A 22459-nucleotide genomic window follows, 5' to 3' on the forward strand; every position below is an offset into this window, starting at 1 on the left:
TTCATTTGGAAGTGGCCATTTTTTAATTAAAGGGAACTATTTATATATGTACAAAGCCCAGAAAATATTGCACCATTGAAAGAAACAAGGTTGTTTTACATCTGATCACCTGCTGAGGACACCTTGGGATGGACCTTCCGGACACCTCGGAATTCCACTGCTCCAGGAGGAAACACCTTCATCCTTCCCACCCTTGGCTGGATTCAGGGAGGAAATCCACCCCAGGGTGCTCCCAGCAGCATCCAGGACCCTCCTCAGGCTGCTCCAAGGACAAATCAAACTTTGGGAATTTGCCCTGAAGTCCCTTCGGGGCTCGGTCGGTGCCTTTTCCTGGGGAGAGTCTCTCAGGGCTCAGCCCCTGGGACACGTGGAAGGTTCTGGAGGGAACCTTGTGCAGAGGGAGGGCCATCCCAGCGCTGGCTCAGCCCTGGCAGCTGCCACCCAGGAGTTTTCCAGGAGTTCCCCAGCCCAGGGGAGGCTCAGTAGGCCACGGCCCCGGGGTCCCGCGGGAGGCTGAAGAGCACGTCGGCCTTGGCGTTGATGAAGTAGGTGGTGAGCAGGGACAGGACCAGGATGGAGACTCCCAGCAGCAGGGTGAGGATCTGGGGAGGGAAGGGAACCCCCGGGGCTGTGGGTACAGCAGGGGCTGCAGCTCCAGGGGGGATGGAGCACCCAGAGATCCAACCAGCCCTGAGAGACACCCAGGGCCTGGGGGACAGCACCTGAGGGGGGGGGATATCACCTGAGGGGGGGACACATCTCCTGAGGAGGGACAGCACCTGAGGGGGGACATCACCTGATAGGGGGATGTCTCCTGATGGGGGGACAGCACCTGACGGGGGGGGACATCACCTGAGGGGGGGACAGCACCTGAGGGGGGGACAGCACCTGATAGGGGGACAGCACCTGATAGGGGGACAGCACCTGAGGGGAGGATATCACCTGATGGGGGGACACATCTCCTGAGGAGGGACAGCACCTGATGGGGGGACATCACCTGGCAGTGACATCATCTGACAGGGTGACATCATCTGATAGGGTGTGACATCACCGGACATGGTGTGACATCACCTGACAGGGAGTGACATCACCTGACAGGGAGTGACATCATCTAATGGTGACATCACCTGACAGTGCCATCACCTGACAGTGCCATCACCTGCCAGGCTGTGCCATCACCCCCCAGCCCACCCCAGCCCCCCGAGTGCCCCCCTCCCCTCTCCCCTCTCCCCGTGGCAGCCCCACCTCCAGCTCCCTGCTGGCCACCAGGAAGATGCGGGCCCGGATGTCCTTCCAGCGGCTCTCCGTCCAGGTGGAGAACTCCCGGGAGCCCCACTGGCGCAGCTCGAAGGCGGGGGACAGGGCCTTGCTGAGCCGGGCCCCCGAGCGCACACACTGAGGGGCCCGGGCCGACGAGTTGGGCTGCAGGGGGCCCTGCACCCACCAGTACTCAAACAGCTGCCCACGGAGGGAGGGAGGGACAGTCAGGGCCATTCCCACCTTCTGGAATGTTCCCCGGGGCATTGGGGCAGGGAAAAGGGGCTGGGCTGGGAAAGGATCCTTCTCGCAGGGTGGGAAAGCCCTTCGGGGTCATCCAGCCCCCCCTGTGACCATCCCCACCCCACTGAGTGCCACAGCCAGGCCTGCCCTGGGCACCTCCAGGGCTGGACACTCCAGACCTCCCTGGGCAGCCCCTGCCAAGGCCTGAACACCCTTTCCAGGGGGAAATTCCTCCTCATGGCCAACCTGACCCTCCCCTGGCACAGCTTGAGGCCGTTTCCCCTCCTCCTGTCCCTTGTTCCCTGGGAGCAGAGCCCGACACCCCTGGCTCCCCCCTCCTGTCAGGGAATTCCAGAGCCAGAAGGTCCCCCCTGAGCCTCCTTTTCTCCAGGCTGAGCCCCCCCAGCTCCCTCAGGAGTCCTCCAGACCCTTCTCCTGCTGCTCCAGCCCCTCTGCTCCTGTGGCCACCCCTTGGCTGGTCCCACCAGGTTCCTCTTTGCCCACCCGGGCTCACGTTCCTCCCCTGCCCTCAGGCACTGAGATGTCTCCTCAGGGAGGAGCTTCCCTGTTCTCCCAGGCAATAAAGCCCATCCCAAAGCAGCCCCAGGGATGTGCCCATTCCCGGTGGGATGTGCACCCACCTCCCTCTCAGTGTGGGGGCTCTTCTCGGGGCTCAGACACTCCTCCTTGGTGAGGTTCACCACCGTGCCCGTCAGGTTGGCCAGCACAAACTGCACCAGGTAGGTCGTGTTCACAGGGCTGGAAACTGCCACGTAGTGCTGGGGAACATCCCCTGGAACGGCAGGAAAAATGGGACTGGGGGGGTGGAAAACCAGCAGGAACCCACCAGGGAACACCCGGGGTCGAACCCTCTCCCTGCTCTCCTTCCCTGTGCTGTTCTCACCCAGAATTCCTTTGAGGTCTGGTTTGATGATGGATTGAAACCAGGAATTGTTCATTTTGATCAGGAAGCCGTAGAGCATCCGGGTGACCTGGGGTTGGTTTGTGCAGAGGAGAGAAAAGAACATCTGAGCAGCTCTGCCCCGAGCTCCTCCTGCCGAGGGATGTTCCCCGAGCACAGCCAAGGACAGACCCCGTCCCAGCTGCCCACAATTCCAGACAGAGCTGGGAAAACCGGGTGGGATTCCAGCCCCAGGGATTCCTTGGCTGATCCCCGGGGCCCAGGTGGCAATTCCACCTTCTCCTTGGGGATGAGGGAGCTTCGTTTCTGCCCCAGGAAACGAGGGAGGGATTTTCACTCTGGGATTTTCACTCTGCTCGGGGGGAAACCAGGGAAAAGGGGAGGGGGGGATGCAGGACAGGGTGCTGTGGAAACACACCCAGACAGGGACAGAGGGAGGGATGGGAGGGCTCCTGGGAGGTTCCAGGGACAGGGCCCCACGTGCTCCTACCGTTTTGGGGTCAGCCTGGATGGCAGAGGTGCTGTTGGTCCCTCCAGCCAGGCCATAAAGGGCTCGGGCCACCACGGTGGCCACTTCTGCCAGGGCCTGTGAGGGGACAGGGATCCGTGTCAATCCAGCCAGGCAGATCCAGGGAAAGGGGCTCTGGGAGGGAGCCAGGATCCATCCCAAATCCATCCCAAATCCACCCCAACGCTCCGGGGCCCCTCGCCCTTGGCACTGCCCAGAGCCCTCCCAGCTCCTTCCTGCCCTTTTTCCAGCTTTTCCCACCTCTCCCCAGTCCCTGCTTCTTCCTGCCCTTTTCCACATCCCTCCCCACCTTCTTCCAGCCCTTTTTCCAAACATTTTCCCCCTCTCCCCACGTCCCTGCTCCCTCCTGCCCCTCCCCATCCAGCAGGAACCTTGGCCGTGTCCGTGACGTATTCCAGGGTCTCCTCAGGGCTCAGCCCCTCGGGATACTGCATCCCAATGTTCTCTGGAGTGTCATACATGCTCTGGTAGTACCTGAAAAGAGGGAGAAAAGCAGGGATTTGGGGAAAGGCAGGGAGAAAACCACAGGGCATGGAATTCAATTCCGAGCGTGTCCAAAGCGGAGCCTCCCGGGAGCGAAGCTCCAGCCCTGCCACTCACTCCTGAAAGCCCTTAATGAGGATTTCTAATTAACTTGGCCCTTCCACAGCTTCTCCCATCTGAGCACCTCCCAGCCATTTCCAGGCTGTGACTGGAATTTTAGGTGGGGCTGAGCCCGAGCTGTGAAACAGGGAGGGAAACTGAGGCAAGGCCAGCAGGGATCTGTTAATGCCTCATCCAAGGAATTCCAAGTGATTCCCTACTAGGGATTTACACACTGTGTCCCTGGCACTCCCTGGGATGATCCCCCAGCCTAAAAATGGATCCCCCAGCAGCAGGTTGTGTTTTCCTCCACCTGCTCCGTGCAGGGTTAGGGGGGAAAGGGAAGCTCCTTCACGGGGATTTCTACAGAGATTCCCAGAAAGAGCAGAGAAGGATAAAAGATGGAGAGGGGGAGGTTGTGTGGAGACCTCAGAGCACCTTCCAGGGTCTGAGGGGGCTGCAGGGAAGCTGGAGAGGGATGTTCCTCAGGAACTGGGGTGGCAGGACAAGGGGGGTGGGATCACACTGAAATAGGGGAATTTAGGGTGGGTATCAGGAAGGAATTCTTCCCTGTGAGGGTGGGGAGACCCTGGTACAGGTTATTCCATGGATTCCCCATCCCTGGAAGTGTCCCAGGCCAGGCTGGACAGGGCTTGGAGCAACCTGGGATAGTGGAAGGTGACCCCCAAAAAAAAAGGGGGGTGGAACTGGATGATCTTGAAGGTCCCTCCCAACACAAACCATTCCAGGACTCCAGGGAGGGAACGGGATAATTTCAAGCATTTGGGAAGAGGGGAGAGACCCAATCCCTGTCCTGTACCCCCCATTCCCACCCCAGAGCTGCTGAGGAGCAGGGGATCCCTGAGGAACAGGGTCGTGTGGGGTGAATCCAAGTGCCCTTTCCAAGGCCTGGGGCTTTCTGCCAGCGCAAACAAAAAGCCAAATAATAAATAAAAAAAATCCCCCAAAAATAACCAAAAAAAAAAAAAAAAAAAAAAAAGGCAGCTTCTGGAAGAACAGCTGAGGCTCCTGCAACGCTCTGCTGCCATTTGCTCACCTCTGGCTCCCAGCCAGCTGTGGGGGAACATTTTCCACATGAAACCGGATTTCTCTCGCCTGTCAGAACGATTCCGCCGCGCTCGTCGGACACGGAGCTTCTCCCGCTCACACCCCCCCTCCAGCGTCCCAGGGGTCCTCTGGGAGCCCCTACCTGTTCTGGAAGGCTGTCCTGTGGTCAGTCAGGACCACCCCGGGGATGTGGCGAGCCCGGAGGAAGCGCTGGAAGGAGGATGGAGGGAGGGGCTGGGAAAATCCGGCTTCCTGCAGGGTCACGGCCGAGCCCGCGCTGCTCCTGCTCAGGGTGGCCAGCAGGTTCCTGACCTGCAAGGAGGAGAACCTGCCCTGTGCTGCTGTTCTTTGGGATGGGGGTTCTCTGGGAAGGTTAAAACCCTGCTTGAGATCCCAGAGTTTTCATTATGGAGTCGTGCCAGGGGTCGGATACGAGGGAAGGTTCTTCCCGCAGAGGGTGGTCGGGAGCTGGGACAGGTTCCACAGGGAAGCCAGAGCTCAGGGGGCACCTGGAGCTCTCAGGGACACAGTGGGATTGCTGGGGCTGTGCAGGGTCAGGAATTGGACTCTGTGACCCTCGTGGGCCCCTTCCAGCCCAGGACATTCCATGGTTTCTCCCTCACCTGCGCATCCACGGACTGGTTCATCCGTGACACGGGGTCCGTGTGCATCCAGAGGATGGAGCCATTCCTGAGAGCCACCTGCAAGGAAAACCACCTTAAACCACGAGGCTGGACATCCCAGAGCAGGGAAATCCAGGGGGGATTCACACCCAGGCAGTGAAAGGCCCCCAAACTTCTGCCACACCTGATTGAGCTCCACGAAGGAGTGGATGTTGTCCAAGCGCAGAGGGAACTTGTCCTGCTCCATGTCATAGACCATCCTGGAGCTGCCAATGTAGTCAAAGGTCTCCTGCAGGAGGAAAAGAAAAATCCCAAATCCTGAAAAATCCTGAAAAATCCCAAATCCTGAATCCCATCTGAGGGTGGAGGCACCTCCACCAGCAACATCTGAGGGGCTGAGGCGGAACCGACCCAAGAGTTTGGGGGCCAGCTGGTAATTCCAGAGGTTTGGACAGCCTGGGACACACCAAAGGCACCAAAACCAGAGGGATTTGTAGGAAGGGGATGGAGCAAAAGGGCAAAAAGGAGGAGAAAGAGAAAAAAACCAGGAGAAGGATGTTGAATTCCACAAGAAAGGCACAGAGGAAAAACCACCTCAGTGAGGACTTTCTGCCCTCTTAATCCTGCTAGGAATGAAACACGGGGTCATGGAATGGTTTGGGATGGAAGGACCTTAAGGGTCACCTCATCCCCAGGGGCAGGGACACCTCCCACTGGCCCAGGTTGCTCCAACCTGGCCTGGGACACTTCCAGGGATGGAGCAGCCACAGCTTCTCTGGGCAACCCGTGCCAGGGCCTCCCCACCCTCCCAGGGAGGAATTCCTTCCCAATATCCCATCTAACTCTGCCCTCTGTCAGTTTGAAGCCATTCCCTTTTTTCCTGTCTCTCCAGACCCTCGGAAATAATCTCTTCCCATGTTTTCTGTTGTCTCCTTGAGGTCCTGGAGGTCCCACTGAGGTCTCCCTGAAGCTCCTCTTCTCCAGGCTGAACAATCCCAATTGTTTTTGACAAGGGAGACAACAAACCAGGAAAAAGGGAGAACCCCCCATCCCAGGAATTCAGCATCCAAAGCTTTCCTGAAAGGAGTGGTGTCTCCTTCCCTGGCAAAAAGGGTTGGGAAGGCTGAGAGTGGCCGGGGGAGGACGAGGTGCCCTTGGAAAACTGGAGCAGGGCAGGGAAGTCAGGAGCCATCACCTCCCCCTTCCCTAATTTACAGCCAGCTCTTCTCATCCCTCCTCCTGGATACATCCCCAGCCTGGATGCCTCTCTCCTCCAGGGAAATTGGGGATGGATGTGCCGAGGAGGGTGAATGAGGGGGGATCACATGGCCCTGGCACGGGAAGAGCTGCACAAAGGACTCATCAGAGCTGATGCCTTGAGGGGAACATCAGCTGTTGGCCATCAGTCCCTCCTCCAGCTCTCTCTGCTTCTCCACAGCTGCCACTTCCAGCTCTGGGCTCCCAGGAAGGAGCCGCATTTCTCTCCCATATATTTTTAATTTTGCCTTTCCTGGGCTCTGTTTCAGAATTTCCAGCCTGGAAGTTGGGGAGGGAACAGAAAATCGGCCACGCCAGGAGGAGACAGGAGGGAGAGCAAAGTTTGGGTGATGCATCCAGGAGGATGCAGCCCATTCCTGCCCCAGTGGAAGCTCCATCTGCTCCCTTCATCCCAGAGCAATCAGGATCCTGTTGGAGCAGAGGGAACCAGGCCTGGGGATGGAGACAAATGATCCCAACCCAAAGAGCAGGGACAGGGGCAGCAGCAGCCAGGGGCTGATTTGGGATCTCAGGGGGGGCAGGGGATGTGATCCTGCTGCTCTCACCCCTTGGAAGAAGGTGAACATGACGTTCCTGGGGAGCAGAGGGGCGTCGGGGGCTTTGTGAAGGGCTTCGGCCGCGGCCAGGTGGGTGACGAAGGAGGACACGGCGCCCTCGGCCCCGGGGGCAATGTTCCAGAAGAAGGAGTGGCTGTCAATCTGCAAGCACAAACACACGGGGATTCTGGGCTGGGAAAGCAAAGCCAGCACTCTCTGTCTCTCCCTGATCCCACCTTGTCCCACTGGGAAGGGAGGGATCGAGTGGATGGTGAACCTGAAATGACCATCGTGCTGCTGTGGCAGGCAGGGATTTATGGGGTGGTTGGGCTGGAAGGGACCTTAAAGATCATCCAGTGCCATCCCCTGCCACGGGCAGGGACACCTTCCACTGGCCCAGGTTGCTCCAAGCCCTGTCCAACCTGGCCTGGGGCACTTCCAGGGATGGGGCAGCCACAGCTTCTCTGGGCAACCTGTGCCAGGGTCTCCTCACCCTCACAGGAGGAATTCCTTCCATATATCCAACCTATATTTCCCCAAAATTTGAGCCTTGAGGCCTCAGAGCTTTGCCACGGACTATTTCTCCTCGTCTGCTTCCAGCAGGGAAGAAAATGCTGGAAAAAGTCTCCCACAACAAGATGGAAAGACCCGAACTGTGGATGTCCCTCCACTGCCCCAGGGGATGGAGCCACTGCTGTATCCCCAGAACACAGCAGCCAAAAGGTTTGGAACGTGGCAAGAAACCAAAAAAACACGACAAAAATATCCCCATGAGACTGGGAACTCCCAGATTCCCAGAATTCTCCCAGCCCGAGCTCCACAGAGCAAGACTAAGAGGTACCCACTCGTGTGGCCACCATGATAACTTCCTTCTCAGGGTCCACCTTTCCAGAGGAATTGATGGGCTGCAAAGTGCTCCACACGTTGTAGTCGAGGAGAGGGTCACACACGATCTCTGGGAAGCAGAAAGAGAAACATTCCTGGAGTTGGGATCACGGCAGTGACAAGTGAGAAACGAGGGAGGTTTTTTCTCAACTCGGCGTTTAAGTCAACGAGCAAAAAACTCTGCTTTGCACCAGGGAGGTCCTGGCTCCAGGGGAGTCCTGGCTCCAGGGAAGTCCTGGCTCCAGGGAAGCTCTGGCTCCAGGAAAAGCTGTAATTCCCCAGGGATTTGGAGCTTTGGATGGGAGGGTCTCACCTGGGTTGATGCTGAAGGTGCTCTGGAGGGAGCTGCGCCTCATGCAGGTCACGGTGCTGGTCACGGCGTGCATGTGGGAGAAGAGCTGCATGGCACACAGGGGGTACTGGGGGGCAGAGCCGTCCCTGGGCACGTTGTGGTCCAGGTAACACTGGGGGGGAGGAGAATCTCGGCTCAGCTCGGCGTTTTTGAGGCACAGGAAACGGGATTTGTGGCGCTTTCACCCCGGGGAGCAGAACTCCAGCCCCTCCCTCCTCTCTCTCCCCCTGCCTGCTGAGGCACCTGTTTGATGACTTGGGTCTCGTTGGCATCTTCCAGGAGGAAAATGGGGAAGTCAAAGTCCTCGTAGGAGATGCCACTGCCCAGGGGGTTCCACACCGTGGTGTTGCAGTGGGCGAACTCGGGGCCGTAGTCCTGAGAATACACACCTGGGAACAGAGAGAACGGGCACACCTGAGCCTGCAGGAGGGGAACAGAGCTCAGGGACTCTGGCCTTGCACAGTTCCAACCCTCTGCCACGGGTAAGGACACCTCCCACCAGCCCAGCTGCTCCAAGCCCCTCTGTTTGTGTCACTGATGATGACACTGGTCCCAGTTTGGCCCCTGAGGGTCACCACTGGGCCCTGATGTCCAGCTGAGCCTCTGGACGTGACATTCCAACCACCCCAACCACGTTTTTCACCATCTGACAGCCCACCCACCAGACCCATCCCTTTCCTGAGCCCATCCTGTGCTGGGAGAATCCCAAAGGGCTCAAAGTGCCTCTGCCATTCCAGCTCCCCTGAGATCCCCTGCGCTTCCTCGGAGCATCCAAGGAAAAGGCACCACCCCTCCCTCCCCCCAGCAGGGATGAAGATGGGACATCTCCTCACCAAACCCATCGTTGGGGCACTTCAGGCCAGGGGAGAAGCCCTGGGCAGGGCTGGGTTTGGCAGCAGCCACGGCAAGGCCGGACACCCGGGAGGTCCCCTTGAGCTGCAGCAACACCTTCCTGGAGGAGAGAAAACAGCCCAGGAGTCAGGGGTTCCTCGAGGAAGAGCTGCAATCCCAGACAGAGGGATGATGATGATGGTGAGTTACAGCCGAGCCTGTGATCAAATTAACCTTTGGGTTTTATCTCACTGTGCAAAAAAAGCAACAAGGAGAAAACCTCGGCCCCGTCCTTCCTGCTCTGCCCAGGGAGGGGAGGGACCACCCCGTGCTGGGGTTCAGTGGGCAGCAATGCCAGGGCTGTAATTAAATTAGGGACTGCTATTTAATGTGGAGGTGAGCAGGGTGTGAGGATTCACACAGAGCAGAGCTCTTTTCACAGCAAAATCAAGAAGGAAAAGTCACTAAAGCCCAGTGAAAACCCACTAATGGTTCAACCTCACAAGGACTGGCTGCAGGCAGAGCTGGTTCTGTCACCTGTCAGTCAGAAAATGACATTTAATCACCAGATCAGAGGCCCCCTGGGCTCCCTGGGGGGATAAAAGCAGGTGCTGACTGACCTGTTGAAGAGATTCCCATCCAGCAGGATCATGTAGGGTGGGTGAGGACCATCGGCCAGGACCCACTGCAGGTCCTCCTCCTTCTCCACCACGTGGATCACCCCCGTGTCCCCGCTGATGGAGGCTGTGGGGTGACAACGGGCCCTTCAGGGCATTTGTTTCCTTCACACCCCCAAAAAAACCACCCTGGAAAGCAGGGCAGGGCAGTGTGCACAGGGCTTTAGGGAAGGGCAGCTCCTGGGATTGGGAGGGGGCTGGAGGAAGGAATTTGGGAATGGCTGAGCAGGACACGGTGCTTTTAAGTTGGGAAAATCCAGCAGAGAGGAAGAAATGACCTCTCAGGCTTTGAAAGCACCTTTTGTTTGAGCTCCTCAAAGGACCTTCAGCCATCCAAGCACCGAGTGTCCCGTGACTGAAGGGAATGGGAAGGACAGCAGGAGCCCAGGCCCAGCTTAGTGCTGCTCCCAAGCCAAGGGGACAGTGCCAGGCTCCTCCCAGGACAAGGAGTGATGTCCAGAAACTAAACCTCCAGGAGTTCCACCTCCAAATGAGGAAGAGCTTCTTTCCATGGAGGGTGGAACAGGCTGCCCAGGGAGGGTGTGGAGTCTCCTCTCTGGAGACATTCCAGCCTCACTGGGACGTGTCCCTGTGTCACCTGCTCTGGGTGACCCTCAGAGGTCCCTTCCAACCCCAATCCTACTCTGGGATTCTGCAAAGATGGACAAACCACTTCCAGAGTAAAGATGGACAAACCACTTCCAGGGCAAAGATGGACAAACCACTTCCAGGGCAAAGATGGACAAACCACTTCCAGGGCAAAGATGGACAAACCACTTCCAGAGTAAAGATGGACAAACCACTTCCAGGGCAAAGATGGACAAACCACTTCCAGAGGACGCCGCTGATAAAACCAAGCCCTTTGTCCACACCCAGGAACTGCTGGGAACTCCTGTCCCAACACTGGGATCAGGCCAAGGGTGGCAGAGGAGCCAGAGGACCTTGGACCCTGGGTTAGCAGAGCTTGCCCAGAGAAGCTGTGGCTGCCCCATCCCTGGGAATGTCCCAGGCCAGGCTGGATGGAGCTCTGAGCAACCTGGGCCAGCGGGAGGGGTGGAATGGGGTGATCTTCAATGTCCCTTCCAACCCCAACCACTCCACGGTTCGTTATGAGCAGGATTAAGAGGTGCTGGGGACCAGGGGCACCAGGGGGGTTCCTCACCCCCCTCCCCACGGTCAGACCCCCCCTGCCCAGCCCAGGCCCCCCGGGCTCACACTGGCAGCCGATCTGGTGCGTGGCGTTGAGGAGCCGCACGCACGGGGCCGTCCTGTTCAGGGGGATGTAGATCTTCCTCTCCACCGAATTCCCGCGGCAGGAACCTGCGGAGGAGACCCGGGCCCGGCTCAGGGGATGCTCCAGAGGGGGTGGGATGGGGTTTGAACCCCCTCCAAGCTCACAGGGGACACCATGGGGGCTCATAGGGCGGTGGTGGTGAATCTGAGCCCCTTCCCTGCTTGGAGGAGACACCCAAAGGGGTCGGGGGGGGGAATCTGAGCCCCTTCCCATCTCAGAGGGGGCACCCAAAAGGGTCGGGGGGGGAGCAGAAGCCCCTCCCCAGCTCAGAGGAGGCACCCCGGGGGTGGGTGGGTGATGAATCTGAGCCCCTCCCCAGCCCAAAGGACACACCCCAGGCTCTCTCCCTATCCCAAATTTCGGGGGGGTGACGGTCCCAGCCCCTCCCCGGCTCCGAGGACACACCCCAGGCTCTCCCCGTGCCCCAAATTTCGGGGGGGTGAGACGGTCCCAGCCCCTCCCCAGCCCAAAGGACACACCCCAGGCTCTCTCCCTATCCCAAATTTCGGGGGGGTGAGACGGTCCCAGCCCCTCCCCGGCTCCCAGAGGCCCCCCCGGTCCCCCCGGTGCCCCCTCACCCGCCGCCAGCGCGGCCACGAGCAGCGCCCAGCGGAGCCCGAGGGAGCCGCGGCCCCGGCCCGGCGCTGCCCCCATCCCCGGCGGGTCCCGGCCCGGCGCTGCCCCCATCCCCGGCGGGTCCCGGCCCTGCTCCTGCTCCCGGGTTCCCGGCGCTTCCCTTTCCGCCGGGAGCGGGGGTGGAGCGGGAAGGGGAAGCGGCCGCGGCCCAGGCGGTTCCGGGGCGCTGACGTGGAGCGGCGGCCGCGGGGCCGGGCCGGGCGATGCTCACCAAGTTCGAGACCAAGTCGGCGCGGGTGAAAGGTAACGGGGGGTGCGCGTCGGGTGTGTGTTGTTATGTGTGTGTGTTATTATGTGTGTGTGTTATACGGGTTGGAAAAGGTGCGGGTGGGGCACGGGCCGGGTCGGGCCGAGGGAGCGGGAGCGGGGCCGCGATGGCGGCGCGGGCGGGGAGGGAGGGGAGGGAACGGGGAGGGAGAGGAGTGAGGGGTCCGGGCCGGGCCCTTCGACCCGGGGAGGGAACGGGGACTGCGGGGTCCGGGGAGGGAACGGGGAGTGCGGGGTCCGGGGGAGGGAACGGGGACTGCGGGGTCCGGGCCGGGCCCAGGGAGGGACACGGAGGGGCTGGAGCGTGTCCAGAGAAGGGAATGGAGCTGGGGAAGGGTCTGGAGAACTCCTGAGGGAGCTGGGGGGGCTCAGCCTGGAGAAAAGGAGGCTCAGGGGGGACCTTCTGGCTCTGGAACTCCCTGACAGGAGGGGGGAGCCGGGGGGGGTCGGGCTCTGCTCCCAGGGAACAAGGGACAGGAGGAGGGGGAACGGCCTCAAGCTGTGCCAGGGGAGGGTCAGGTTGGCCATGAGGAGGAATTTCCCCCTGGAAAGGGTGTTCAGGCCTTGGCAGGGGCTGCCCAGGGAGGTTTGGAGTGCCCAGCCCTGGAGGTGCCCAGGGCAGGCCTGGCTGTGGCACTGAGTGCTCTGGGCTGGGGCCAAGCTGGGGATGGGGCACAGGGGGGGCTCGGTGACCTTGGAGGGCTTTTCCAACCCAAATCCATCCTTGTGGCTGCCCCATCCCCGGCAGCGTTCACGGCCGGGTTGAACCAGCCTGGTCTGGTGGAAGGTGTCCCTGCCCATGGCAGGATGGTCTTTAAGGTCCCTCCCAGCCCAGCCCATTCCCTGGTTCTCTAATTAATCCCTCAATGATTCAGTGCCAGCGGGGCTGTGCCGGGGGATCCAGGGGGGCTGAGCCACGAGATCCCACCCAGCCCTGGGGTCCCTGAGCGGGGCAGGAGGCAGCTCCCTTGGGCATCCCCTGGTCCCTCAGCCCCCCGTGTGTCTCTGCAGGGCTCAGCTTCCACCCCAAGCGGCCCTGGATCCTCACCAGCCTCCACAATGGGGTCATCCAGCTGTGGGACTATCGCATGTGCACCCTCATCGACAAGTTCGACGAGCACGACGGTCGGTGGGGTGGCAGGAGGGTGGGAGCTGCCCGGGGAGGGGTGTTGGGGTGGCAGGAGGGTGGGAGCTGCCCGGGGAGGGATGTTGGGGTGGCAGGAGGGCGGGAGCTGCCCGGGGAGGGATGTTGGGGTGGCAGGAGGGCGGGAGCTGCCTGGGGAGGGATGTTGGGGTGGCAGGAGGAGGAACTGGCCTCAGCTGGAGGTTCCTGAGGCCTCTGATCCCAGGGGATTAACCCTGTTTTCCCTGTGGACAGTTTGCTGGCGCTGCAGACACAAGGAGTGGGGTGGGAGGTTTGTTCCTGGTGGGAAGATGAAGCTCCAAAATACCACCACGGCTCTGTGGTGGTTGTAGGAACATCCTGGTGGAAAGGAATGAATTTTGGGGGTGGATCTCAGGGGGGACAGCTCCCATCTCTGCTCTGTGTGAGCGGTGACAGGACCTGGAGGAACGTCTGGAGCTGTGGCAGGGGATATCCCAGCTGGATACTGGGAAAAGGTTCATCCCTCAGAGGGTGGTTGGCACTAAACAGGCTCCCCAGGGACGGTCACCACCCCAAACCTGCCAGAGTGTTTGGACAAAGCTCTCAGGGCCATGGTGGGATTGTTGGGGTGTCTGTGCAGGGCCAGGGGTTGGACTTGGATCCTTGTGGGTCCCTTCCAACTCAGGATATTCCAGGATTCTACGCAAGGAAGGGTTTGGGGGTGGAATTTCAGGCTGTTACACAACTTTTTGCTGCGCTTTGAAGCTCTGGGTTTCTCAGGAGCAGCAGGAGGGAGGAGGAGGGCAAACTGTGGCCTGTGAGGGCTGCAGGGATTGCTCCAACCATCCCATTGCTCTCCCCGTTTGCAGGACCCGTCCGAGGAATCGATTTCCACAAACAGCAGCCCCTGTTTGTGTCTGGAGGTGACGATTACAAAATAAAGGTAAAATATTTCCTTTTGGGGCTCTTGGTCTCTAAAAGGTGGCACCCAGGGAAGGGAAAGGGGCAGAGAAACTGGTTGGACTTGGATGATCCTCGTGGGTCCCTTTCCAGCTCAGGATATTGTAGGAAAAGGTGATAAGGATAAGTTTGGGAGTTGTGGTTCGCCTGTTTCAGGGGCACGAGAGTAAAGGTTTGTTGTAACTCGAATTAAAAACAACTTCTAAGATGAAAAAATCGATCTGAAACGTGGGAGTGCAGAGAAAAAAAAAAGTCCCAGAAGGAGGTGGGACTGTCATCGTTCTGCTCCTGTGCTGAGGGGTTGGACTTGGAGGATCCTTCCAGCTCAGGGTATCCCACGACTCTGTGGTTCCAGGTCTGGAATTACAAACTGCGCCGCTGCCTCTTCACGCTGCTGGGGCACCTGGATTACATCAGGACCACCTTCTTCCACCATGTGAGTCCTCCTGCTCCCTGGGGGGGACAGGGAACCCTTCCCTGGGAGGGATTTGGTGCTAAAGGAGGAGGGAGAGGGACTTTCCCGAGGGCCTGGAGTGCCAGGACAAGGGGGAATGGCTTCAGAGTGACAGGTTTAGATGGATATTGGGGAGAAATCCTTCCCTGGGAGGGTGGGCAGGCCCTGGCACAGGTTGCCCAGAGGAGCTGTGGCTGCCCCATCCCTGGGAGTGCCCAAGGAATGGTTGGATGTGGCACTCGGGGACGAGGTGGGGACGGGTCACGGGTTGGACTCGATGAGCTTGGGAGTCTTTTCCAGCCTTGAGGATCCTGGGATTCCTGGGGGTGGTGGAGAGGGAATGCTGGGGGTGTGGATTGCTTGGCACACAGAACCCTTTGGGGTTTTTTAGGAATACCCCTGGATCCTGAGTGCTTCTGATGACCAGACCATCCGGGTGTGGAACTGGCAGTCCAGGACCTGTGTCTGGTGAGACCAAGGGGCTGCTTTTTAAAAAAAGAACAGCCTGGTTTTGGGGTGGGATTTGGGGTTTTCCAGGAGAACAGTCCCTGCTGGAGAAGGGATGTTGGAGAGGGATCCTTTATCAGGACGAGGGGCAAAGGGTTCAAAGTGAAAGAGGGGAAATTTAGGTTGGATATTGGGAAGGAATTGTCCCCTGGGAGGGAGGGGAGGCCCTGGCACAGGGTGCCCACAGAATCTGTGGCTGCCCCATCCCTGGGAGTGTCCAAGGCCAGGCTGGAGCAACCTGGGCTGGTGGGAGGTGTCCCTGCCCATGATCTCAATGACCTTTGAGGCTCATTCCAGCTCATCCCATGGTTCCAGGTGTTCAGCTTTTGGCAGTGCTGCTCTTCCTGGTCCTTCCCCAGCCCGAGCTCGTTGCTGTTGGTGCAAACTGAGATGTTTATTGATGTATTTTCAGCTTTAATGGCTTTTTCTGCCCTTTTTTTTTTTCCTGCAGTGTCCTGACAGGGCACAACCACTACGTGATGTGTGCCCAGTTCCACCCCTCGGAGGACCTGGTGGTGTCTGCCAGCCTGGACCAGACCGTGAGGGTTTGGGATATCTCTGGTGAGCTGCCAGGGGGGCCAAGCCCACCTCAGAGCAAGGGCTGGGAAGGGTCTGGAGAGCCCACCTGCTGAGGAGCAGCTGGGGGGGCTCATCCTGGAGAAAAGGAGGCTGTTTCTTAGTTATTGTCCAGGCCACAAGGTGCTGGAATGAAATATCCCTGAAGGAAGAGCTGGGAATAAGGGCGATGTTAACTGGTGGGGGGCTGGTGGTGTGAGAGCATGGATTGTTCTAGATCCTGTGGCACTTTTGGTTGGACACACTGTGCTCGTGGCACGGGCTCAGGCACTGCCAGCTGTGTCAACAGCCAGGATATCCAGGGGACAGGATATCCTGGATATTTAAAACCTGTCCCCCCTCGGCTCTGCCAGCACGGGGAGCGGAACAGCTCTTCAGCCACCGAGCTTTGCTGCTCCATCCTCCCAAAAACCTCCCTCTCAGCAGAGTTCCAGCTGCCAAATTGGTTTGGAGATGGTACAGGGCTGTTTTTGCCTCAGCTGATCCGTGGTGAGGGGGTTTAGGGACGTGCTGGATTATTGACTCAGCTGTCGCTCCGCTCGGACAACAACTCCGGCGCGTGGAAAAACCGACAGGGAGACCAGGGACGGATTCCAAACGTCATCCCACCCCACAGCTTTTCTCCAGGATGACTTATGTCCTTATCAGGATTCTGCTCTGGCTCCAGCAGTCCCCTGGGAAGAGTTATTTCCCGTTTTGTCTGGTGCTGCTGTGTCCATAATCCTCGTCGTGGAGCTCCGTGTGTGCTGGGCACTGCTGGCAGCAGGGGCAGTTTCTGCAGCAGGTTTTGATGCCCTCAGCTCCAGGAGTTTAAAGGTCACATTCCAAAATCCTCCTCCCCTCAGCAGAGGGGGTGAGGGATGAGAGAGCTCCTGGTTTTCACCTGTGACAACAGCCCAGGAGAGCGTTTGGGTTGTTAAATTAGAGACGTAAAGGGTGGACTCTGATCCTGGAGGGCTTTTCCAACCTCAGGGGTTCTGTGGTAATAAAATCTTTGCTTCCCCTAATGCTGCCTCCTTTCCCCCTGTGCTCCACAAGGCCTGAGGAAGAAGAACCTGTCCCCTGGAGCCGTGGAGTCGGATGTCAGGGGGATCACGGGCGTGGATTTGTTCGGGACGACGGACGCGGTGGTGAAACACGTCCTGGAGGTACAACCCCAGCCTGGGTGGGCAGCACAGCCCCTGCAGAGTCATGGCAGGGAATCTCTGTGATCCTCCAAAAACCCTGAAAAATATCAGGAAACCAGAGTTAAAAATATCAGGAAGCCAGAATTCAAACCAGACCTCTGATGGTCCAATAATTAAAATCCTGTGGATTGTGGAATCAGCAAGAGCCGTCTCTCGCTGTGGCAAACCTGCCTCAAGTCTCTGTGGCTTTGTCCTTCCTCTGCTTGTTCCCTTCTGTCCCCACATGGCTTCAGGTGGCTCCTTTTTCCCCTGCAGGGCCACGACAGGGGGGTGAACTGGGCTGCCTTCCACCCCACCATGCCCCTGATCGTGTCGGGGGCCGACGACCGGCAGGTGAAGATCTGGAGGATGAACGGTGAGAGGGTTCTCTGGGGCAGCCCGTGGGGAGAAGGGGCTTGGGCTGAGTTCAGGGTGGGGTTGGAGCTGAACCTGGAGGTGATTTACACTGGGGAGGGGCACCTGGAGTGCCGTGTCCAGGGCTGGGCCCCTCAGGACAGGAGAGACATGGAGGGGCTGGGGCATGTCCAGAGAAGGGAATGGAGCAGCAGGAGAAGGGTCTGGAGAACTCCTGAGGGAGCTGGGGGGGCTCAGCCTGGAGAAAAGGAGGCTCAGGGGGGACCTTCTGGCTCTGGAATTCCCTGACAGGAGGGGGGAGCTGGGGGGGGGTCGGGCTCTGCTCCCAGGGAACAAGGGACAGGAGGAGGGGAAACGGCCTCAAGCTGTGCCAGGGGAGGGTCAGGTTGGCCATGAGGAGGAATTTCCCCCTGGAAAGGGTGTTCAGGCCTTGGCAGGGGCTGCCCAGGGAGGTGGGGGAGTGCCCAGCCCTGGAGGTGCCCAGGGCAGGACTGGCTGTGGCACTGAGTGCTCTGGGCTGGGGCCAAGGTGGGGATGGGGCACGGGGGGGACTCCGTGGGCTGGGAGGGCTTTTCCAAGCTCAGGGATCCTGGGATTCTGAGCAGAAGCTTGTAGGAGTAAAACAACTTGACTCTCTGAAGTGTTCTGGACACGCAGTGGTGGAGGAAGGAAGGGAGATGATTCCAGAGCCAGGAGCCTCCACGGGGAACGTTTGTGCTCTCGCCAGCTCAGTCCCCCCAGATAACACCACCCTCAGCGCTCGTGGGGGTTACCAGTGCCTGGGCTGAGCTGTGCTGGTGGCTGGAGACAGCTCAGGAGGGTCTGGGAGTGATTTTTCCTCCTCCTTTCCCCCCTCTGGTCAGAATCCAAGGCCTGGGAGGTGGACACGTGCCGGGGCCACTACAACAACGTGTCGTGCGCCGTGTTCCACCCGCGGCAGGAGCTGATCCTCAGCAACTCCGAGGACAAGAGCATCCGGGTCTGGGACATGTCCAAGCGGTCAGTGCCCCTCAGCCACCGGCAGCAGGAAGCTTTTCTGATCCACAGGAAGGAAGTTTTATCCTTTTATCCTCAATCCCTTTGTTCCTCCCGTGCAGGACGGGCGTCCAGACCTTCCGGCGCGACCACGATCGCTTCTGGGTGCTGGCCGCCCATCCCAACCTCAACCTCTTTGCCGCAGGTGAAAACCCCTCCTCCTCAGGGCAGGGGAAGTCCAGGTGGGATTTTTCTTTCCTTCCCATGAACTCCCCCGTGTTTCTCCCAGGCCACGACGGGGGCATGATCGTGTTCAAGCTGGAGCGGGAGCGCCCCGCCTACGCCGTGCACGGGAACATGCTCTACTACGTCAAGGACCGCTTCCTCCGCCAGCTGGACTTCAACAGCTCCAAGGACGTGGCTGTCATGCAGCTCAGAAGGTGAGAGGTGGCTCAGCCTCTTCCAGGAGGTGTCCCAGTGTCCTCAGTCCCGTGTTTGTTGCCCCTCAGGTCGTGGTGTTGTGTTCAGGTACATCTGAAGGACTTAGCCTAAAAAAAAAGTGGTTTTAGGTTGGGTTTTACCTCTGCTTAGATCAAATCTTTTCAGTTAACTAGTTATGAGTTTCCAAGTGGAGTGGCAGCTCTTTAGTTCATGAAATGCTGATGTTCTTGGGGTGTTTCCAAAGGGGTTTGAGGCAATTTTTTTTGATGAGCTCTTCTGGTCTTTGCTCCATTGGGAAGACAAAGGCCATTTATCAGAAGATGTCTCTGTTCCACTCAGAGTTTCCCTTTTTTTTTTCTCTCCTGGCTCTCCCTCAGTGGCTCCAAGTTCCCCGTGTTCAACATGTCCTACAACCCTGCTGAGAACGCCGTCCTGCTGTGCACTGTGAGTCCCTCCTGCTGCCCAGACCTGCCTTGGGAACGTTCATTCCCTGAAATCCTCCCCCAAAACGAGCTTTCCCCCCTCTCTGCAGAGAGCCAGCAACCTGGAGAACAGCACTTACGACCTCTACACCATTCCCAAGGATGCTGACTCCCAAAATCCGGATGGTGGGTGTTCCCTGGGGGGTCATCCCTGTCCCCTCCTCCTCTCTCCAGCTCTGTGTGTGTGTCTTACACAGAAAAACCCCTCATTTCCCTCCTCCTCCCTGTTTTTCCCAGTGTCCCTGCAGCACATGTCGTTTGGCAGCTCCCTGCCCACTCCATCACCCCCAGCCTGACTTGAAAAATTCATGTTCATCCCAAACTTTTACTGCTCCAAATCTATATTTTATAATTTGGTGATTAGGAACTTTCCGTTTCCCCCCCTTTCCACGCAGCAGGAGATTTCCTGGCTTGTCAGCCAGAGATGGATTTCCACCAGATCTGGTTTGTTCTGAGGGGTTTTATCCTCTGAAAAGTGGCTGTAAAAGTGACAGTGCCAGGAGTCATTTTTCCTCTCGGCAAATTCCACATCAGTTTTGGGCAATTTACAAGTCAGAACATGATTTAGGGAAAAAAAAAACCCCAAAAACCAAATCATTCTTTCTCATAACTGGTGTGAATTCCATTTGGGAGCTGAAACTCCAGCTGGTCCCTCCTGCCTCTGTCGTCAGGGCAGTAAAGATTTGGGAATGAGGGGGAGTGATGGATGAGTGGGGCTGGAAAGCAGCTCACTTGGGCAGAGATTTATTGGCTCCTGAGGGGCTGGTGAAGGGAATATTTCTCTGCTGGGCACAGTCAGAGGTGGATTCAGAAAGGGAAGGAGAAAAGGGGCATTTGGGGAAGTTTTTGCAGCTGAAATACTGCTGAATGTATTTCAGATATTTCGTTGGGGGTGTTCAAAGCCTGACTTGTCTGGGGACACCCAGCTGGTGTCCCTTGAAACGAGGAGCTGGGATGTTCATCTTCCAGAGGAGAAAATGTCTCAGCCTCGTGAAAATGCGAAATTTAGGAGCATTTTCCCGAAATTTGAGTGGTTGATGGATATCTACAGTCAGGGGTAAATCCCCCAAAGCCCCCCTGCCCTGGGCTGGTCCCCCCCTCTGCCCCCTCAGCTGAGACCCCCCAGCAGAGCTGGGGAACAGCCCCGGGAGCACCTGGAGCTGCTGGAGCCACTCCAGAGGGGCTGAGCAGAGGGATGGAGCAGCTCTGCTGGCAGGAAAGGCTGGGAAAATTGGGATTGTTCAGCTTGGGGGTGACCTGACTGTGGCCTTGCAGGACCTGAAGGGGCTACAAGGAATGTGGGGAGAGACTTTGGACAAGGGCCTGGAGTGGCAGGACAAGGGGGTGGGTTCAGAGTGACAGAGGAGATTTGGGTTGGGTACATGGAAGAAATTCCTCCTTGTGAGGGTGGGGCACAGGTTTGCCCAGAGAAGCTGTGGCTGCCCCTGGATCCCTGGGAGTGTCCAAGGCCAGGTTGGAGCGACCTGGGATGGAGGTGGCACAGGAGGGGCAGTGCCAGGGGGGTCACACGGGCTCTGCTCTCGAGGGGCAGCTCGTGGGTGTGACGGACCTGCTGTCCCCCAGCACGGCCCCCTCCCGTGCCAGCCCCTGTTCCTTGGCCGGGCACGAGGCTGGCACTGCCCACACCACGGTCCAGGAGGACACAGGGCAGGGAACAACCCCTGGGAGCAGCCTCGGGGTGGGACAGGAGTCGGTCGGAAGCGGCTCCGGCGGCCGGGACGGGCTGGGAAGAGCCCGTGGGCTGATGTGCTGCTGGGAGGGAGAGCCTGCCAGAGGCTTCACTCCCTGGCAGAGGTTTCCCCCCCTGCCAGGGGTTCATTCCCTGCCTGTTTGCCACCCCCAGCTCCCGAAGGGAAGCGCTCCTCGGGGCTCACGGCCGTGTGGGTGGCTCGGAACCGCTTCGCCGTCCTCGACAGGATGCACTCGGTGAGGGCTCAGCTCCTGAAACAGGAGGGGGGTGCTTGGGAACGGTGCTGGTGGAAAACTGGGAGGTGTTGGGTTACCAGGGTTAGTGGAGATCTCTGATCAGTGGAGGAATGGGGTGAGTGGGAATGCTGTTGAGCTCCTGGGCAGTAAAGCTGAGCTCGGAGGCCGCTGCAGCAGGGGAGTTCAGGAGGGAAATCCAAGCAAGGCAGGGCTGGGAAGCCACCCAGGGCACTCCAGCAGCTGGAAGGGAATGGGAAAACAGCAAAAATTGCACTGGGGAGGGACACCTTGAGTGCTGTGTCCAGATCTGGGCCCCTCATGAGAAGAGAGACATGGAGGGGCTGGAGCAGCAGGAGAAGGGTCTGGAGAACTCCTGAGGGAGCTGGGGGGGCTCATCCTGGAGAAAAGGAGGTTCAGGGGGGACCTTCTGGCTCTGGAATTCCCTGACAGGAGGGGGGAGCCGGGGGGGGTCGGGCTCTGCTCCCAGGGAACAAGGGACAGGAGGAGGGGAAACGGCCTCAAGCTGTGCCAGGGGAGGGTCAGGTTGGCCATGAGGAGGAATTTCCCCCTGGAAAGGGTGTTCAGGCCTTGGCAGGGGCTGCCCAGGGAGGTGGGGGAGTGCCCAGCCCTGGAGGTGTCCAGGGAAGGACTGGCTGTGGCCCTGAGTGCTCTGGGCTGGGGCCAAGGTGGGGATGGGGCACAGGGGGGACTCCATGGGCTGGGAGGGCTTTTGCAACCTCAGTGATTCTGTGAAAATGCAGGTTAGATTTTTAATAAAGCCCTTTATTTGCACTGGAGTGCAGCAGGAGAAAGGAGGGGGACAGACAGTTGTGGGAACACGACCCTGGTGAAATTTCTACGGAGGGGAAGAAACATCTCGTGCTCTCCCAGCGATCCTGAATCCCACCGTGAAATCTCCCACCTTGTTAAAATCTCCCTCTCGTCCCCTGGCAGATCCTCATCAAAAACCTGAAGAACGAGATCACAAAGAAGGTGCAGGTGCCCAACTGTGATGAGATTTTCTACGCTGGCACCGGGAACCTTCTGCTGCGCGACACCGACTCCATCACCCTCTTCGACGTGCAGCAGAAACGGTGAGGCCCTGCCTGCTGGGGGAGCCTTCCAGACCCTAATCCTGCAGTTGGAAGCTTCAATATCCTAATCCTGCAGTTTGAAGCCCTCGGGGGACAAGTGGTGGCCGTTAATGCCCTCAGAATTCAGCCTCAGCTGCGTCAGGCTGATCCAAACCACGGCCAACAACTGTTTAGGAAGAGCAGAGCAAACACAGCCAAGGAGTAATTTATGCCACAGGCATCGTGCCACGGATCACAGGGAGATGTTTGGAAAGCCTGGGACTGCAGAATGGGGTGTTGGGAAAGGGGAGAGGCATCAAAAAGCCCAAACTCAATCAAGCCCAGCTTGTTTGGATTCGTGTCCTCAGGTTTTGTGTCTCGGCGCTCGTTTGGGCCCTGGCCACAAAGAACAGGCACA

The 22459-nt window shown here is 58.7% G+C and overlaps 2 protein-coding genes across 3 annotated transcripts in view; one reads left to right on the plus strand and one right to left on the minus strand.

Moving 5' to 3' along the window:
• Positions 1 to 11828, minus strand: NCSTN (nicastrin). 2 transcript variants are annotated; one of them, XM_051771027.1, is made up of 18 exons: positions 11743 to 11790; positions 11656 to 11703; positions 10999 to 11103; positions 9727 to 9850; positions 9109 to 9227; positions 8519 to 8664; positions 8237 to 8387; positions 7884 to 7993; positions 7048 to 7200; positions 5409 to 5513; positions 5225 to 5302; positions 4744 to 4913; positions 3323 to 3425; positions 2913 to 3008; positions 2405 to 2492; positions 2142 to 2293; positions 1246 to 1458; positions 1 to 602 (listed from the first exon to the last, which is right to left on the minus strand). In XM_051771027.1, exons 1-18 carry the CDS (start codon positions 11762 to 11764, stop codon positions 480 to 482), a joined length of 2106 nt encoding a protein of 701 aa, XP_051626987.1. In that variant the 5' UTR covers positions 11765 to 11790; the 3' UTR covers positions 1 to 479. The 2 variants fall into 2 exon arrangements, with proteins under 2 accessions (XP_051626987.1, XP_051626986.1); XM_051771026.1 differs by having other exon boundaries at positions 11656 to 11828.
• The window catches only part of COPA (COPI coat complex subunit alpha), a 19546-nt gene continuing 8908 nt past the window's right edge, over positions 11822 to 22459 (plus strand). The window contains exons 1-15 of the mRNA XM_051771019.1: positions 11822 to 11956; positions 12992 to 13105; positions 13955 to 14028; positions 14401 to 14481; positions 14891 to 14967; positions 15458 to 15567; positions 16621 to 16730; positions 17025 to 17124; positions 17987 to 18122; positions 18221 to 18303; positions 18388 to 18538; positions 18917 to 18983; positions 19072 to 19147; positions 20886 to 20968; positions 21923 to 22062. Coding sequence (XP_051626979.1) covers positions 11917 to 11956; positions 12992 to 13105; positions 13955 to 14028; positions 14401 to 14481; positions 14891 to 14967; positions 15458 to 15567; positions 16621 to 16730; positions 17025 to 17124; positions 17987 to 18122; positions 18221 to 18303; positions 18388 to 18538; positions 18917 to 18983; positions 19072 to 19147; positions 20886 to 20968; positions 21923 to 22062 — 1442 coding nt within the window. The 5' untranslated portion in view covers positions 11822 to 11916. The remainder of the gene's footprint in view (positions 11957 to 12991; positions 13106 to 13954; positions 14029 to 14400; positions 14482 to 14890; positions 14968 to 15457; positions 15568 to 16620; positions 16731 to 17024; positions 17125 to 17986; positions 18123 to 18220; positions 18304 to 18387; positions 18539 to 18916; positions 18984 to 19071; positions 19148 to 20885; positions 20969 to 21922; positions 22063 to 22459) is intronic.

This window comes from Manacus candei, unplaced genomic scaffold (assembly GCF_025592945.1).
Source record: "Manacus candei isolate 608988 ecotype Guabito, Panama unplaced genomic scaffold, ASM2559294v1 h1tg000128l, whole genome shotgun sequence".
NCBI lineage: Eukaryota > Metazoa > Chordata > Aves > Passeriformes > Pipridae > Manacus > Manacus candei.